At 38.2% G+C, this 17063-nt stretch overlaps 2 protein-coding genes across 2 annotated transcripts in view; one reads left to right on the top strand and one right to left on the bottom strand.

Annotated features, from left to right (window-relative positions):
- Positions 1-6862, top strand: part of glt1d1 (glycosyltransferase 1 domain containing 1) — a 55923-nt gene extending 49061 nt beyond the window's left edge. Inside the window, exons 11-12 of the mRNA XM_052094017.1 lie at positions 781-879; positions 6256-6862. Of these exons, the coding sequence (XP_051949977.1) occupies positions 781-879; positions 6256-6402 (246 nt within the window). The 3' untranslated portion in view covers positions 6403-6862. The remainder of the gene's footprint in view (positions 1-780; positions 880-6255) is intronic.
- Positions 6863-9853: 2991 nt separating this feature from the next.
- Positions 9854-17063, bottom strand: part of LOC127621221 (transmembrane protein 132D-like) — a 44584-nt gene continuing 37374 nt past the window's right edge. The window contains exons 6-9 of the mRNA XM_052094728.1: positions 14446-14651; positions 12064-12328; positions 11763-11954; positions 9854-11248 (exon numbers count right to left, since the gene is read on the bottom strand). Of these exons, the coding sequence (XP_051950688.1) occupies positions 9854-11248; positions 11763-11954; positions 12064-12328; positions 14446-14651 (2058 nt within the window). The remainder of the gene's footprint in view (positions 11249-11762; positions 11955-12063; positions 12329-14445; positions 14652-17063) is intronic.

Genomic DNA, 17063 nt, shown 5'->3' with positions numbered 1-17063 from the left:
CTTAAAGGAATATTCCAGGTTCAATACAAGTTCATCTCGACAACTTTTGTGACTTAGTATTGATTGCCACAGAAATGTGCTTTGACTTGCCCCTTTTCTTAAAAAAAACAAAAATCTTGCACCTACAATGGAAGTGAATGGGGCCAATCCGTAAATATTAAAATACTCACCGTTTCAAAAGTCTGGCGTCAATATTTGTGTTAACATGATTTTACTGTGATTAAATCACTTACTAACCTTTTCTGTGTAAAGTTGAAGACAATTTATAGCGATGTTATGTCAACCAGCCCTTAAACTCTAAAATGACTGTAAAAATGATGATTTAAACAACTTAACAGCTCAAATAAAACACAAGTTTTAACAGAAGAGTTGATGTAAGTGCTTTTATAAAATTATAAACTTCACATATCTGCCTTTTAAACCCTTCAAAAATTGGCCCCCATTCTCTTCCATTGTAAGTGCCTCACTGAAACCTTGATTTCTGCTTCTTCTTCTACTTTTTTAAAGGAGGGAGGAGTCTAAATAATTTTATGTGGTAATCAACATTATGCCACAGATTCTCTCAATCTTGTACTGAACTGGAATATTCCTTTAACAGGTAGAGCATAGCATTAGCCATGAGTTTGATTCCCTTGGAATCCAGATAGGCTACTGTTCAAATGAATGCCTTGAATGCACTTTTAAATCACTTTGGATTAAAGCATCTGCCAAATTCATTAATGTAAATGCAACGTCCATAAGGTCACATAGTGTTAATGTATTGCAATCTGATGTCTTTAGGCAATGGATTTAGGTTTGCCTGTTTTAGCAAAGGATATTCCTGGAAATACTTCAATAGTCCAGCATGAGGTCACAGGGCTGCTGTTCTCCACCCCTCAGGTAAGATTTTAAAATGTCTGGATTATTATGAAGAGCTTAATTCTATACAATGCAATTGTATCACAGTGTTTTTGCGTGTATTTTCTCCATGTTTAGAAGAAGCAGTGAATAGGGACAGAAAATAGTGTCCCTAGATAAAGAAGGTGAATCTACAACATTGTGGTGAATTTCAAGTTAAGGTTTCTCTTAAAGAGATAGCTCACTCCTGTTGCTCCAAAACCATATGACTTTCTTTCATCTGTGGAACATGGAAGTTAGGCAGAATAACAGCCTCAGTCACCATTTACTTTCATTGAATAGAAAAATTTGCAATAAAAGTAAATGGTGACTGAGAATAACACACTGTCTAACATTTTCTTTTGTGTTCCATGGAAAAAAGCAAAGGCATGGAGGTTTTACTGGAACAAAATGAGGGTAGTAAATAATGACAGAATTGTCCTTTTTATCATGTCCAATACGTGTTTTCCCCCAGAGATTTGAAGTAAAATGATTTTAGGTAAAATGTTATATGTATGTGCAAAAGGACAGATTTTCAATGTAGTCTGTCAGTTATTATGGTCTTAAACTGCATGCATAACAATTCTAAATGAATTAGCAAAACGCTGTTTAAAATAGTTTTAGATGGAGCATAGCATGTCATCACAGGACATGCTAACTTCCCAAGAGCATTCCACGTGAACTACTTACTCACCAGAAAGATTTTAGACAGTGCTTCAAGATCCATTTACTGAATTGTAGTGTAAAATTAACTATTCATCAAAAATGTAGGCAAAAAAGGATCAAATGTTCTCTCAAGAAACAAAGTGAACATTTGAACAATTTAAATAATTGAACTGTATAAAGAGAGACCAATGTTGGCGTAAAAGGGACTCTTATCGCTGCCTCTGCTTGTGACTATGCTGTAACATGTTTTGGGTCTTTAGGGGGCACAGACAGATTTAGCATTCATTGTACTGTCATGTTAAATGGCTGATAGGAGCCCAAGCCAGCTTAAGAGGTCAAAGAGCCCAACTCCTATGTCTAAACCAAACTGCTCCTTGCAGGGATTTTCAACCATCTATTTATCAGGCTTATCTCATATGTATTAAAAGTAAAAGCAGATTGAACATTTGAAATCTCAGTCTCTAAGGGATGTATAAGAAATGGTGATGTATGTAGGCAAGGCATGTCATTGTGGCCATGTGGACTCCCTCTATACCCCTGTGACCTTGGCTAAGCTTTGACCCCTAAGTTTAAAGACGTGTTGCGTGATGAAGCACAAGTACAAGACTCTCTTCATTGTTGAGTATTGATCAGTAGGTCATTGTGCTACTTTTCAACCCACCTGATTGCTGCTGCTACAGTATGTACTTTACATGATGTTTGTTTGAGGTATAAATGCAACCGATTCCTGTCACTACTTTATGAACTGCATTTAGATGTCCCAGTGAATTTCTCAGTGATTTAAGCCAGTGATAATTTAAAAATCAAATATGGGGTTACTTGACCTTAAACACTTCAGGATGCAATTAAATAAAAAGAATAGAAATATGGACATACTGCTGAAAATCAGACATATTTCTATGACAGTGACACACTCCTGTTATACACATGTAAAATGTGGTTTTCGTCAGGATTTGGATTTACCCTTCGTTAAATTAAACAGATTGTAAGTATTATTAATAGTTTCCATCTACTGACACACAAATCATGGCTAGTATTAAAAGGGATTTTATCATCACTTTTTGATTTTGAAACATTTTATTCATTGAAACATGAAAAACGGAACCAAAAATATTTCTAAATTCAAATTACACTTCAAACTAAACTAAAATATCATTCTAATAAGGAAGTAGTCAAAAAAATCATACCAAATCCAAACATTTTACTCTTCTTCCAACTTCTTCCACCGGCCCCTTTTGCAATGATTTAAAAATCACTCTACGAAAACAAGTGGACAAATTCTAATAAAACATTGGTCATAAATACAAACAATAAATATATATAACAGTAAATATAAACAATAATAATAATTGAAAAATAAATCATGACCTAAAGATTGCTTAACACAAATCTCATAAATATTTGAGATCAGTGATCATCATGGACATAATTTGTGTCAAAAATATTTTCAGAGTTTGGTTATTAACTTTATTACCACCTGCTGGTGGAATCTCCAAGCTGCAAATGCAGGTACTGAATTTAGACTACGCTACAAACAGACTTACTTTAGAATAGTCTTAGTACAATTACCTATTCTCAGGAAAATAGCAAATTGTGCTTTGCGCCACATCACTTACATACAATACACCCACAGTTTGCACGCATACACCCACAGATAGTGCAAACACTCCCACACACGCAAGGAACACAAAACTCCATAACATGTTATTTTATGGGGAAAGATTACCTTGGGGGAAACCAGGCTCTCCGAGGGAGCCGGTGCCCATCTGTCTAACACTGTCCACTACCGTTAGCCAGCCATTATTGCAAAAATGAACCCAGATGGTATGGTCTTGTATCACCCTGAATGGGTTTATTACTGTATGTGCCAATAAACAGCTGACATTATGAATACCCAATAAATACATATATGGACATGAAATTTTGAGTTGACATGAAGTTTAAATTATTTCAAGGATGTAAGGTGTGACAAAGACGAGACATGAAACTAGCATAGCTATGTTATGGAGATTATTTGCCAGGAGCAATGGTCTTTTATACAGGATAGCAGTCATTATACAAAAATATTTGACCGCAGAATGAAGAGAATCATTCAAATTGCCTGTCTTTTAGTTCCTGTTATTATAAAGAAAGTGTTTTGGCCTGCCTCAGCACTAGATCTTGTATAAGATCTTCAAACTCCTGCTAAATACAATGGACCTGCATGGATAAAATGTACTTGTACTACACGCTTGGCCACGTCTTTGACAAGTGCAGCCATTTGCACTCTGATTTCATCATGGTATTGTGTCAAGGGCAGGGGCCTCTTGTTGTGGACGGCTCTTTCATATGACACAAAAGCTGTTTTGCTTGAATTTTTATCTTGGTTTCTGGACTCCTGCGGAGCTAAAAGAGAGGTTTGTACCCTGCCTTTCACATCAGCATGAGGCCAAACATTAACACGACTCTCTTATGATACCCGTGGATAAGAGCAGGTCACTGGGAGCTGAAGGTCTTTTAAGTTAGGTTGAAAGGAGGCAGTCTCACACATGCGCTTGTGATGAAGATGTGGCCACTCTGTAAATTGTGGCTATGTGGAAAACACAAATAAAGACATTAAAAGTTCATTATTTGTCAATTATTTTTTCCACCTTAAAAATGTTACCTTTAAAATGTCTGTGTAAATGTCCTCTTTGCGCATGAATGAATAATAGCACTTATTATTTCCATATAGTTTGTACTGCCCTATCTTTCAAAAACAGCCCCTTTGCTGTTTTTCATCAGGCTTACAAAACAATGTGCGCAAAAATGTGCCACACAAACTGTTAAGATCAAACTGAAATGATCAAGAACCTAAAAATAAACTTCATGCTCTTCCTAATGTTGTGGTAGTCCAGCACTAACTGTTTTTGTGCATGGTTTCAATAAATACAGAATATACACTGAAGAGCCAATACAGAATAATGTTGATCATCTCCTAACCAGGCCACAAGTCAATGTCTGGGTAGATTAGTGATAAGTGAACAATCCATTCTCGTAATCAACGTGTTGAATGCAGGAGGAATGGGCAGGAGTAAAGACCTGAGCGACTTTAACTAGGGCCAAAGTTTTATGGCCAGATGACTGGGTCGGAGCATCTCTGAAACAGCAAGGCTTGTGGGGTGCTCCCGGCTAGCATTGGTGAGTATCTATCTACAGTGGTCCGAGGAGGGACAAACCATTAAGCGGTGGCAGGGTGTTGGGCACCCAATGCAAATCGATGCACGAGTGCAAAAAACCTAAGCATCTTGCAGACCAGGTACACCCCTTCATTGCAATGGTATTCCCTGATGGCAGTGGCATCTTTCAGTAGGATAATATGCCCTGCCACACTGCACACATTTTTTGGGAATGGTTTGAGGAACATGATGAAGAGTTCAAGGTGTTGCCCTGGCCTCCAAATACCCCTGATCTCAATCCGATTGAGCATCTGTGGGATGTGCTGGACCAACAAGTCCAATCCATGGTGGCTCCACCTCGCAACTTACAAGATTTCAAGGATCTGCTGGCTCTTGTAGAGTCCATGCCTCGGTGGGTTGGCGCTGTTTTGGTGGTACGCGGAGGACCAACAGCATATTAGGCAATTGGTCATAATGTTTAGACTGATCAGTGAACACCATGCCTAGATAAAATAATTATACCCTTTGGAACATTCACTTTTTTAGTTTTTTTACAGCCTGAAATCAAAACCTATTAAAAAATGATTTATGAATTTTGTCTTACAACATTCAAGTAATGGAAAAAAGGCAACAGTTCCAAAAATTTATAAAAGGTGAAAAACTAGGGAGGGGGTGGCAAGGGAGGGTAGAGTCACATGGGGTAACCTCCTCGCGGTCACTTTGTGGTTCGCTCTCGGTGGGGCGTGTGGTGAGTTGTGCGTGGATGCCGTGGTGGATGGTGTGAAGCCTCCACACGTGCAATGTTTCTGCGGTAACACGCTCAGCGGGCCACGTGATAAGATGCTTGGGTTGACGTCTCAGACGCGGAGTAAACTGAGGCCACCCGGATTGAAGCGAGACACTACGCCACCAAGAGGACTTAGATTGAAGGAATTGGAGATTCCAAATTATTTGATTATTGTTCAGAATTGTTTTACATGTTATATTCACTTTGATATGTTTATTATTATATATGTTTATTAAATAAAATTGTCCTGTATCTTTAAAAGATAAGAGTTCAATGCACTGTGACAACATTATAATGTGCAATGAACTTGTGCAATGAGTCCCTTTAGAAGCCCTCTACAGGAACCCTACATGCTAGGTTTAATTCTTTATATTTTCCAATTCATCCTCCTGATCTTGAGAAGACATCAGTTGTTTTGGTGACTATAAAAAGACACTATTTCCTAGTTTGTGTGTCTCTCATTTTAGACATTTAGACTTTGACTCAGAATGAAAGTGTGCAATAGTCATGATTCAAAGTTAACTGGCACAGCACAGCAAATTGAGATTTGACAGCTGGCACAATTAATTGGAGATGTCAGAGTACAAATGAGTATTGCAGCTGTCAGAAAGTGACCCACCATTTCAGAAATGTGTGAGCATTTGGCAACTTTGGAAGGATGTCTTAAGTACATCACAGTCACATATATCAAATGTAAATCCAACAACCATATCACTAGAGTAAGGGGCTACAGGAAATTAAAAAAAACTTTAGCCATTAACATACTGTACAATGTTCTTGTTTCCACAGGAATTTGTAAGCATGTCCAAAAAACTTCTGGATGATCACATGCTCCAGGATAGATTGGTGCGAAATGGAAAGAATTACATTGCATCATGTCACAACCCGATGAAAGAGAGAGCAGCATACCAACAGCTGGTAGAGACTCTTCATTGACGGTGCCATGGGATCATTGCTTGTCTCAAGTTTTTTACAACTTTGATGAGAGCTTTATGCTCTTACTTTATAAAGATTATGAGTAGGCAAACCCATTTTATTTGAAAATGTAAGCCTCTGCAAAGACTGTCAAGATAATTGTGGCATTTGTGTCTGGAATAGTATACATAAAACAAAACAAAATATTTTATGGTTTTCAGGAACCACAGGTTTATACTGATTTCTTATGTTGTACCAGGTATGAAAGGGACAATTTTTATGTACTTTATTTTTACTAAGGGTCTCCACATTTTTAAGCCAGTCCAGAGGAACAAAGGAAAGCTTTTATTTTTTAGATCAGCCATAAGCTGATTAAATGGCCAAAAACTGGTACACATGATATGTGAAAATGATGTGGCAATCTATTTTAAGTGCTCATATATATATATATATATATATATATATATATATATATATACAGTGAGGAAAATAAGTATTTGAACACCCTGCTATTTTGCAAGTTCTCCCACTTAGAAATCATGGAGGGGTCTGAAATTGTCATCGTAGGTGCATGTCCACTGTGAGAGACATAATCTAAAAAAAAATCCAGAAATCACAATGTTTAATTTTTTAACTATTTATTTGTATGATACAGCTGCAAATAAGTATTTGAACACCTGTCTATCAGCTAGAATTCTGACCCTCAAAGACCTGTTAGTCTGCCTTTAAAATGTCCACCTCCACTCCATTTATTATCCTAAATTAGATGCACCCGTTTGAGTTCGTTAGCTGCATAAAGACACCTGTCCACCCCATACAATCAGTAAGAATCCAACTACTAACATGGCCAAGACCAAAGAGCTGTCCAAAGACACTAGAGACAAAATTGCACACCTCCACAAGGCTGGAAAGGGCTACGGGGAAATTGCCAAGCAGCTTGGTGAAAAAAGGTCCACTGTTGGAGCAATCATTAGAATATGGAAGAAGCTAAACATGACCGTCAATCTCCCTCGGACTGGGGCTCCATGCAAGATCTCACCTCGTGGGGTCTCAATGATCCTAAGAAAGGTGAGAAATCAGCCCAGAACTACAGGGGAGGAGCTGGTCAATGACCTGAAAAGAGCTGGGACCACCGTTTCCAAGGTTACTGTTGGTAATACACTAAGACGTCATGGTTTGAAATCATGCATGGCACGGAAGGTTCCCCTGCTTAAACCAGCACATGTCAAGGCCCGTCTTAAGTTTGCCAATGACCATTTGGATGATCCATAGGAGTCATGGGAGAAAGTCATGTGGTCAGATGAGACCAAAATAGAACTTTTTGGTCATAATTCCACTAACCGTGTTTGGAGGAAGAAGAATACCATCCCAAGAACACCATCCCTACTGTGAAGCATGGGGGTGGTAGCATCATGCTTTGGGGGTGTTTTTCTGCACATGGGACAGGGTGACTGCACTGTATTAAGGAGAGGATGACCGGGGCCATGTATTGCGAGATTTTGGGGAACAACCTCCTTCCCTCAGTTAGAGCATTGAAGATGGGTCAAGGCTGGGTCTTCCAACATGACAATGACCCAAAGCACACAGCCAGGATAACCAAGGAGTGGCTCTGTAAGAAGCATATCAAGGTTCTGGCGTGGCCTAGCCAGTCTCCAGACCTAAACCCAATAGAGAATCTTTGGAGGGAGCTCAAACTCCGTGTTTCTCAGCGACAGCCCAGAAACCTGACTGATCTAGAGAAGATCTGTGTGGAGGAGTGGGCCAAAATCCCTCCTGCAGTGTGTGCAAACCTGGTGAAAAACTACAGGAAACGTTTGACCTCTGTAATTGCAAACAAAGGCTACTGTACCAAATATTAACATTGATTTTCTCAGGTGTTCAAATACTTATTTGCAGCTGTATCATACAAATAAATAGTTAAAAAAATCATACATTGTGATTTCTGGATTTTTTTTAGATTATGTCTCTCACAGTGGACATGCACCTACGATGACAATTTCAGACCCCTCCATGATTTCTAAGTGGGAGAACTTGCAAAATAGCAGGGTGTTCAAATACTTATTTTCCTCACTGTATATATATATATATATATATATATATATATATATATATATATATATAAAATACATTGTTGGTTTTACACCGTGAATGCATTTTTCATATCAGATTATTGGAATAATTGGCATTTTGTTTGGTACAGATTGATCCTTTGATTCCATGAAAAAGCATATTTTTCATTAGCCCAGATGAGGAACAATGTTGCTGTCACTTTTGCTCTGCATTTAATTTTTTATTTGTCCCTGAATGCATCTTTATTTAGGGGTTGAGGTCAAAAGATGTTGGTGTTTGGAGGTTTTGCTATAAATTATATTAGAGAATATTTATTCTGTTGAAAGTTATGTTTAGCTAAGACTGTAGTACTTTACTTTCAATGCTTTCAATGACTGTACCTGCATTTCTTTGAATTTTATAAATGGCACAATTAAATGAAATATAAACATCTGGATATAACACCTTTTGAATTTGTGATATTGTAGCTAGTTGTGTTTATTAAATATAGTGACAAAATCTGAACTTTTGAGTGGGAAAAAAGCTGAATTTCTAAAGGTTTACTTTTCAAAGCCTAGTCACATAAACATTGGTGGTGGTCTAATAGTTACAGTAAGTGATTCTAACACGTAAGTCACCGTTTTAATCCTAAATAGGGGTGATTTGGGTACTGACGTCATCGGAATCATCGGGATCATAATCTCTACCATAGTGCAAAACACAAAGCCTTATGATAACACCGTGTTGAACTGAAACGTAAATGCACTGCATATGTCTGTAAAAGTGCAAACTAATAAATACATGTCTTATATTTTCTATGTCTTTTTAATGGAAAACAAATTGGACTGTATATACAAATGCAGGTTGGTAAAATATCTTTAAACAAAGTTAACTTTTATCTATACAATAATCACATGTGCTTTTGTATAAAAACATGGAAGGATGAAGTAACAAACAAATAGAAGATGGTGACTTCTTACAGTGTTCTTAAAGTAAATTAAAATTTATAGTTCCTTAGTGTGCAATCCGAGCCTTTAGTTTTAGCGAAAAAGATTGACAATTTTCTTTTAAATCTTTCTTTTTTGAAATCTCATTAAATTCCCCAAATGAAAACTCATCAAGGAAGAAGAAAAGTGGACTTGTCCATCCACCTCAAGGTGGTTTGTGTGCAGTAAAAAAAAAGACTTTTAACATGCTCAGTAATCTAGGCAGATTACATCTTGTAGGCTTAAACCTAATCACAAAGAAAACAAGTTACAACCTTGACCGTATGAGAACCATGAAGTCGTACTGATTATCTTGACCTTAATCCTGTGTGCTTTGTAGCACAGAACAACTTCATCCTGAAGAACGAAGGCATTCAGGTAACCTTAGAGAGATGTATTCTATGGGTGTATAATTTAGGCTGCATTTGTGCCAGCAATCACAGTAGTTCCAAGGACTCAGCAGCTGACACCTCAGGTGCCGTGTAATTTTCACCCTTGCCCACCCAGTTAATGCCATTACAGTTCTCTTGGGGTAATGTTTTGGGAGAGTTTTGTCGATCCAAAGACGTGAAGGTGGTGAACTGGACCCTCTTCCTCTTACTAGTGGGTGAGTGTAAGGACTCACTTCTGACTGGTTTTTCTCTAAGGGTTCCTACACACCCAACACTAGAGTCAGTTGACACTGAAGACACTTGACAGGAGGTCCTTCGAGTGAGAGTTCCACAAGGTTCTGTACTCGGTCCAATGTCAATTACAGCAGAGTTGTGAGCATCCTGCTTTAATGGGCTTCCAGTGACATTCATAACTAGCTCATCATCAGTTCCCAGCCATACCCAGTTGTGTCGATGACCAGTGTGCTCAGAAACATGAGCAGGAGTCTGCTTGTGCTGAAATTTAACTAAGTATGACACACAGTTTACCATAAATACTATGATCGCCAAGCAGAAGACACCTAATAAAGCATACATCCCAATTTCCAAGTCTGTAAGAGGTCGATTTGATAGTGGCCCCTCAATACCATCATCCTCATCTCCATAGTCATTGTTCTTTGCCTCTTGATTGGGGATTTCCACTTGTGGAGGGTAGTTCAGTAAGTTCCCAGAAGCTTTTCCAGTGCTTAACATTGAGCCCTCAGGAAACTCATTACTATTCCAAGAAATTTCAGTGCCACCATCTCTACCTGCTTTACCAGTACTATAGAAATTTTCACTGTTTAAAATATTCCCTGGTTTACTGACTCCGGCCGAGGCATCGTTAGCACGTCCCATTCCCAAATCATTCGCAATGCTGCCAGCGGATGAGCCTTGTGTTGTCGACTTGGTAGTGGGAGTGATCTTCATCAAGGCACTTTTCTCTTTCTCAGACTCTGAACTGCTGCTTGGAAACTGCTCTGGCTGCTGCAGCCTCTTCTTAGTGTCCAATTCCTCTCCTTCAGTACCAAGTTTGCCATTGATATCTGTCCCAGTGACACCAGTAAATGGTCCTGTGCTGCCTGAGATGCTTCCAGTGGTGTTTGTATTGCCATTATTGTTGATGCTACTGTTTTCAGGAGGTCTAATGTTTGTCTGGAACTTCACCGTTAAGCTGCCACTGCCCACAGCTAAAGTGCTTTTGCGCTTGGATTTTTGGCAGACCTCACAAATGGTCAACTCAGCTCTCACCAGCGCTCCTTGGCCTTCACCTTCTGCCACAACAGTGATAGGCGAGTCCTGCACAGCGATCACGCCCTCATCCAGAGATGTCACAACCAGGCGGTAGTGAATAGGGTCATAAATTTCCAGAGGGGTGAGGGAGCCATCACTAAATTGAAGCCAAGAGCTCAACACTGCCTCCTGAAACAAGAGAATAGACTGAATTTTGAAGTTTCTTGGGGTTTGTATATGGATGAGCTCTTCCACAGTTTAGAACAATTGCATACTAGAGAAAGCTCTGAGGGTGCATTTGACTGATAGAAATGAATAAGATGCTTTTTGAGGGTGTGGAAAGAGCTTTGTCAGTTTGAAATAAAAATAGAATATATTTATCAAATCAAGACGCATTTTGAGGTTCAGTTTAAAGAATCAAGCGGGAATACAGGTACTTGGATTTTTGATAGCACAACTGATTTTGTCTCTGACATTTTCATTGGTTAACGGATGCCACAGTGTTACAGTAAATGTTGAAAATTTCTCAACTTTTGGTCTCATAATCCTCACATTTATCTAAGTCTTTGTGATGCATTATTCCTGCTGAAATAAATGGATTCACAGCGTTCATAACTCTTGTGTGTTGGCATCCAGTCGTGTTGAATATTTTGGGACTGTAATATTATTATATGTCATCTTGTGTGGTTGTATGATAAATTACCTGTTTGGGATAGTTGAGCACTTCCTGTGTGGTCGCAGTAGCACTAATGACTCGGTTACTCCCTGTGCTGAGCTTAAGGCTGAGAGTGAGGCCACTGATCAACTGCAGCCCAAGTTCAGTGATGGTCACTCTATCATCCAAAACCTTCACTGTCTTTTCTGCCAGAACAGCATCTGACAGAGGAGAAAGCACCTGAAAAGAGGGATACACCTGGTTAACAAGGATTCCCTTCATGAGATCCACAATGTCTGGCCTAAATCTTGTATTTAGTCCAAACTCAACAGATCCTATTTAATTTTACCTTTACTGATGTGGTGCCCACATCTTGTCCAGCAAGCACCCTGCCTGCCTGCAGACGGGCAATGTTAGGGTCATCCACCTTCAGAAAGTAACGTACAAGCTTGGTCACATCCACCTGCCAGTCATAGCCCAGGAAAAAGGCCTGCGGCTCCTGAGGGTTTGACTGCTCTGCCACAAAGTGGGTCAGGACTCGAACCAGAGCATGCTGAAATTGCAGCATACAGCCCCTACCCTTACTGTCTTCCTCACTGTTCCATCCTGGTTTGCTGTTAGGAACATAATCAAAATACAAAGCTATTGAAAATACCTTCCAAGAAAAATGCAAAAACCCTCATATAAATATAAAAGTGTCAATCACTGACTTGACACTGACTTGATTGGATCACTCTTTAAATTAATGAGGGGATGTTTCTGCCCCATGTAATCTATTATGCAATAGTATTAAACATAGAGTCATCTCATAATCTTGCACAATCATATTCATAATTTTTTCACTATGCATAATCCGCCTGATCCTGTCTGAAAATGGACTGACAATTTGTACACGTTTTTATCCGGTTATGTTGTTACCACTCTTAACCATTTATGATATGGTAATGCTTAAAAAATAAATATGTTTTATTTTCCTCCAAAGATCTCAAGGATGGATTATGGACTGGGTCAAATGGGGCCACTGCCACATCTGACAGGCTTACAATGGCCCAAACACCCAAAAACAAGTCACTGCAAGTGTAAAATTGATATATATATATAGATAGACAATCAGCACTTGAAAGTGTGGGAGTTGGCACAAGGTGTTTTCTGTTCCCGGCACCTCCTTAGCATTAACAGTGCCTTCTGAATACCTTGTTTCAGCTTTGAGGTTTTATACTAGTCATGGCACTGTATATCTCGCAACTGCCACTTGATTTAAAAAAAATGTGTGATATAACTTCTCACTATTTAGACATTACAAACCGAAATTCAACAAGAGGTGATAATCAAAGAGGCTAGGCTCTGAGGTCTTAAAAGGCTATAATCCATCCTTGCAATCAATGCGAAAATTTGTATTGTTTAATTATTGCTTTTGTCTAAAGATGTGTTCATCTGTGTAAAATAGGGTATTACAGACCCTCAATGGTTATTAACAATCGGAGACAATTTTATCATGATTAGTTTTCATGACTATTATTAGCATTGACAGAGCTCATTTAATCTTTATTTTGGGAGTTTGATTAGCAAGTGCTAAAAAAAGAAACCGTTAATTTGGTTCTCAAAACATGGTATCTGCAGACAAACCGTATTCTTTGATCAGTTCTTTGTGTTTTTCTGAACATTCAACACAAGCCAATCTTTCACTTACATTATGTTTCCTTATTCAACAAACTGGCAATAGGATTACAGGCATATTTCAGTGCACAAACACCTCTATATGCCACGCACAACAACAGTGACCTGGTTTACATGCATACATGTAGATTGTAATCAGAATTTGGCCATATTCTGATTATGTATATGTTGTTTAACCTTCTGAGACCGACTGACACTGTCCCCACCTTACTGTTGCGGTTCCGGCTAACTTCCTGTTCCTGCAAGAGAGTCTGTGTTTGTAGCTTGCTAGCCTGCATAGCATTACTTATTCTTATGCGTTCATTATTTTATCCTTTGCCATTTACCACGTGCTTTGTTTTATTCCACTTTTCTACTGTTTCAAATGTGTGTATTTTACCACACGCACCCATTTCTCTCTTTTTTTTCCTGGATGAGGCCGATGACAGTAGTGTCATCTGCAAACTTCAGATGGGCCAACACCAGTCTCTCAAATGACTTCATGACAACAGACGTCAGAGCGACAGGTCTGTAGTCATTAAGTCCTGTGATTTTGGGTTTCTTTGGGACAGGAATGATGGTGGAGCATTTGAAGCAGCAGGGAAATTCACATTGCTCCAATGATCTGTTGAAGATATGTGTGAAGGTGGGGGCCAGTTGGTCAGCACAGGATTTTAGACAAGTGGGTGAAACACTGTCCGGGCCCTGTGCTTTCCTTGTCTTTTTTTTAAGGACATAACATTATATAAAGACTATCAAAAGTGCTGTAACAGCCTGATGATCATTTTGTAATTTATTGCTCCCTTATGTGCTATTGTCAGACAAGAATGTGAATAAATTATTTTATTTAATTATTCTTCAGAAATGCAAAGTTGCAGTGTAAAACATGACAAGAGTGAGAGTCCCTTGTATTTCCATAATAGATAACAGGGAAAAAATTTTTTTTATTATTTGGAATATGCTGATTACATACGTAAATATTCCTGTAGAATAAACAGAATAAAGGCATAACCAGAATATAGACCTTAAACTGAAAATGATATGCATGTAAACATGGTGAAATGTGTTAATGCACCTTTTAGTGGACACGATGGGGATCCTCCAGCTCTTGATTTGACTTAGTTCTGTATCAGACACCTCTATATCCAGAGGAAGACGAGGATACCACACCTTCATCTCCAGCTGGGAGCTCAGATAACTGTAGGTGAAGTTCACCAGCATCCGCAGTCGTCCCTGGGTTTCTTTTCCATTCACATAGACAAAGTCGCATCTGTCAGATACCTGGGGACACCAAAAAAATATTCCATGTTATTCTCAAAACTAAGCAAGCAGGCTGCACACACTGCAGTTTCCATGTTGTGCTGGATTTGTATGGAATTTTGACTGTGTAAGAGGATTTGATTGCGTTGAGCCCCAGTACAAACATGCATTTTTGGGACAAAAAATAATTTGGGTGCACTTCAGATCAGCATTTACAAGTGCTTTTAACCATTTGAGATTAAAGCATTTTTTTTTTTGGTAGTAATTTACTGCCTCTACTAATGTGCTCAACTTCCACATGAAATGTATTACGAAAAGCATATAAAAAAGAATTTCAACATAAAATCCAATGAATCTACTTTGATCAGTATGAAACTACAGAAAGAAAGCTACAGTACTTGGTGATGGTCTGAGTATTGCTGTTTTTAATTTATTTTTTATTTGATATTTTATGTATTTCATTTTTTTAAATGGACATTAATAATATTAATTAAAATATTAAAATAATATACAGTATAATATGTGAGACAAACAATACAATGCATTCATGTCAGGTTTATTTTTTATAAAAGGGTATTTGAGCTCTATTGATGGGGGTGTGGAGGTACAAAAAATGTAAGTTTGGGAAACACAGATCTAGTGTACCATTCTAACCTGATTGCATATAAAGGTTGTATATAAAGTAAAGATAATGAACCGAAACACCAATCTCTTGGTCGAAACCATAATTGCACACAATATTTAAAACTGACACTAACTGAGCAATGAACAGTGGTTGCCTTCCTTGCTTCATGGCCCTTGCCCTGCATTAGAATGTCTAATGTAACCTTTACACGTTTATGCTCAATTTTGAAATATAATGCATGGCATCGGCAGTCTCAAAGGCACTTAACAGTTCAGCATGGGCTCATCAAATGCATGCAGTGAAATTATTAAATCAATTGGATAATTTATGATGCACTTAAATTTCAACAAGATTGAAGAAGGCAGATAGAGGTGACTTAGACTGATATCCTTTCGTGGAATAGCAAGTAAGGCCAGCATAAACAGCTTAGAGAGAAGGTTAAATATGTTTATGAGTGTATATATGTAATGTCTCTATGTCTTGATATAAACTATGGGACTCTTTAATCCCTAATTGGTAGTTTAACACATGCGCACAAACACAGTTTACACGGATGGCAAATATCCTGTTTATGCTTGCATAAAATGTCATAATCCAAACTATTTATGGTCTATATCCTATTACCAATGAAAAGCAGTTGAAATATGTTTGCACTTGTAAGATCATAGGTTCACAGCAGTCAAAAGCATATATAATTTATTATGATTTAAGATACATCTTATCAAATGTAACAAAATGCATATGTATATAAATGATAAGGTTTATCCTTTGATAAAGCCCATCAGCCTGTCCTCTACAGGACATTAAAGTCAATAGATTAAAGTTTGGTCCAGTTATTTTTAGATAGTCTGATAATTTCTGATTCTCTTCTCTTATATAAATACACTATATGGCCAAAAGTATGTGGGTATCCCAACATCTTGGATATAATATGAATTATAATGTTAAATGATATCCAGTATAATAGGTGAGACAAACAATAAAATGCACTCAGGTTTCCGCCGTATGCTGTATGTCAGGTTTAAGCCCAAAACCACCCATATGTGCTTTTTGAGCATTTCATCTCAAAACCATGGCAATTAACAGAGAGTTGTTCCACTCTTCTGGGAAGGCTTTACACTAGATGTTGGAACGTGATTGTGGGGATTTGGTTTTGTTTTGACACAAGAGCATCAGTGAGGTCAATCAGCAATGCTGTTGATGGAGCCTGGTTCGCAGTCTGCATTAAAATTTATCCCAAAGGTTTTTTCTTAATGAAACTTAATTTGTGCATGGAAGCATTGTCTGAATGCTGGAACAGAAAAGTGCCCTTCCCCAAACTGTTGCCTCAAAGTTGGAAGCACACATTCTGTACAATTTAATTGTATGCTGTATTGGTATTTGTCTTCACTGGAATTAATGTCCAACCAAACCTGTTAAATTGAAGCGGGTTACCACATAATGTACTTATGGCCATGTAGTATATTTAAAACCATTTTGTCTTTGGTTTAAACAATCACCACAAACACCTATGTAAATATTTCAGGAACACTCTATTTTCACTGTTGGGTCTAATATAGGGTTGGCCACACTGAAATTACAGCTTTTTTTAATCTTCAAGATGCTTGAGGGGGACGGATGGCGAAATGGTACGGCTTTGTGTAGAAGTGGAAAAATGCTCAAGGGGGAAATCTGTCGGATGGTGAAACGCTAGATCTGGACCTCACTTATCCGGTCCTACAGTAAAACCCTTGAAGGGGGATACCCGTCCCATATTGATTTGAACAAAATGCTCAAGTGTCCTTTATTCGCTCTGCGAAAAGTTGGCA

Source organism: Xyrauchen texanus, chromosome 27, assembly GCF_025860055.1.
Source record: "Xyrauchen texanus isolate HMW12.3.18 chromosome 27, RBS_HiC_50CHRs, whole genome shotgun sequence".
NCBI classification, from domain to species: domain Eukaryota; kingdom Metazoa; phylum Chordata; class Actinopteri; order Cypriniformes; family Catostomidae; genus Xyrauchen; species Xyrauchen texanus.
This window is presented reverse-complemented; position numbering and strand designations above follow the sequence as displayed.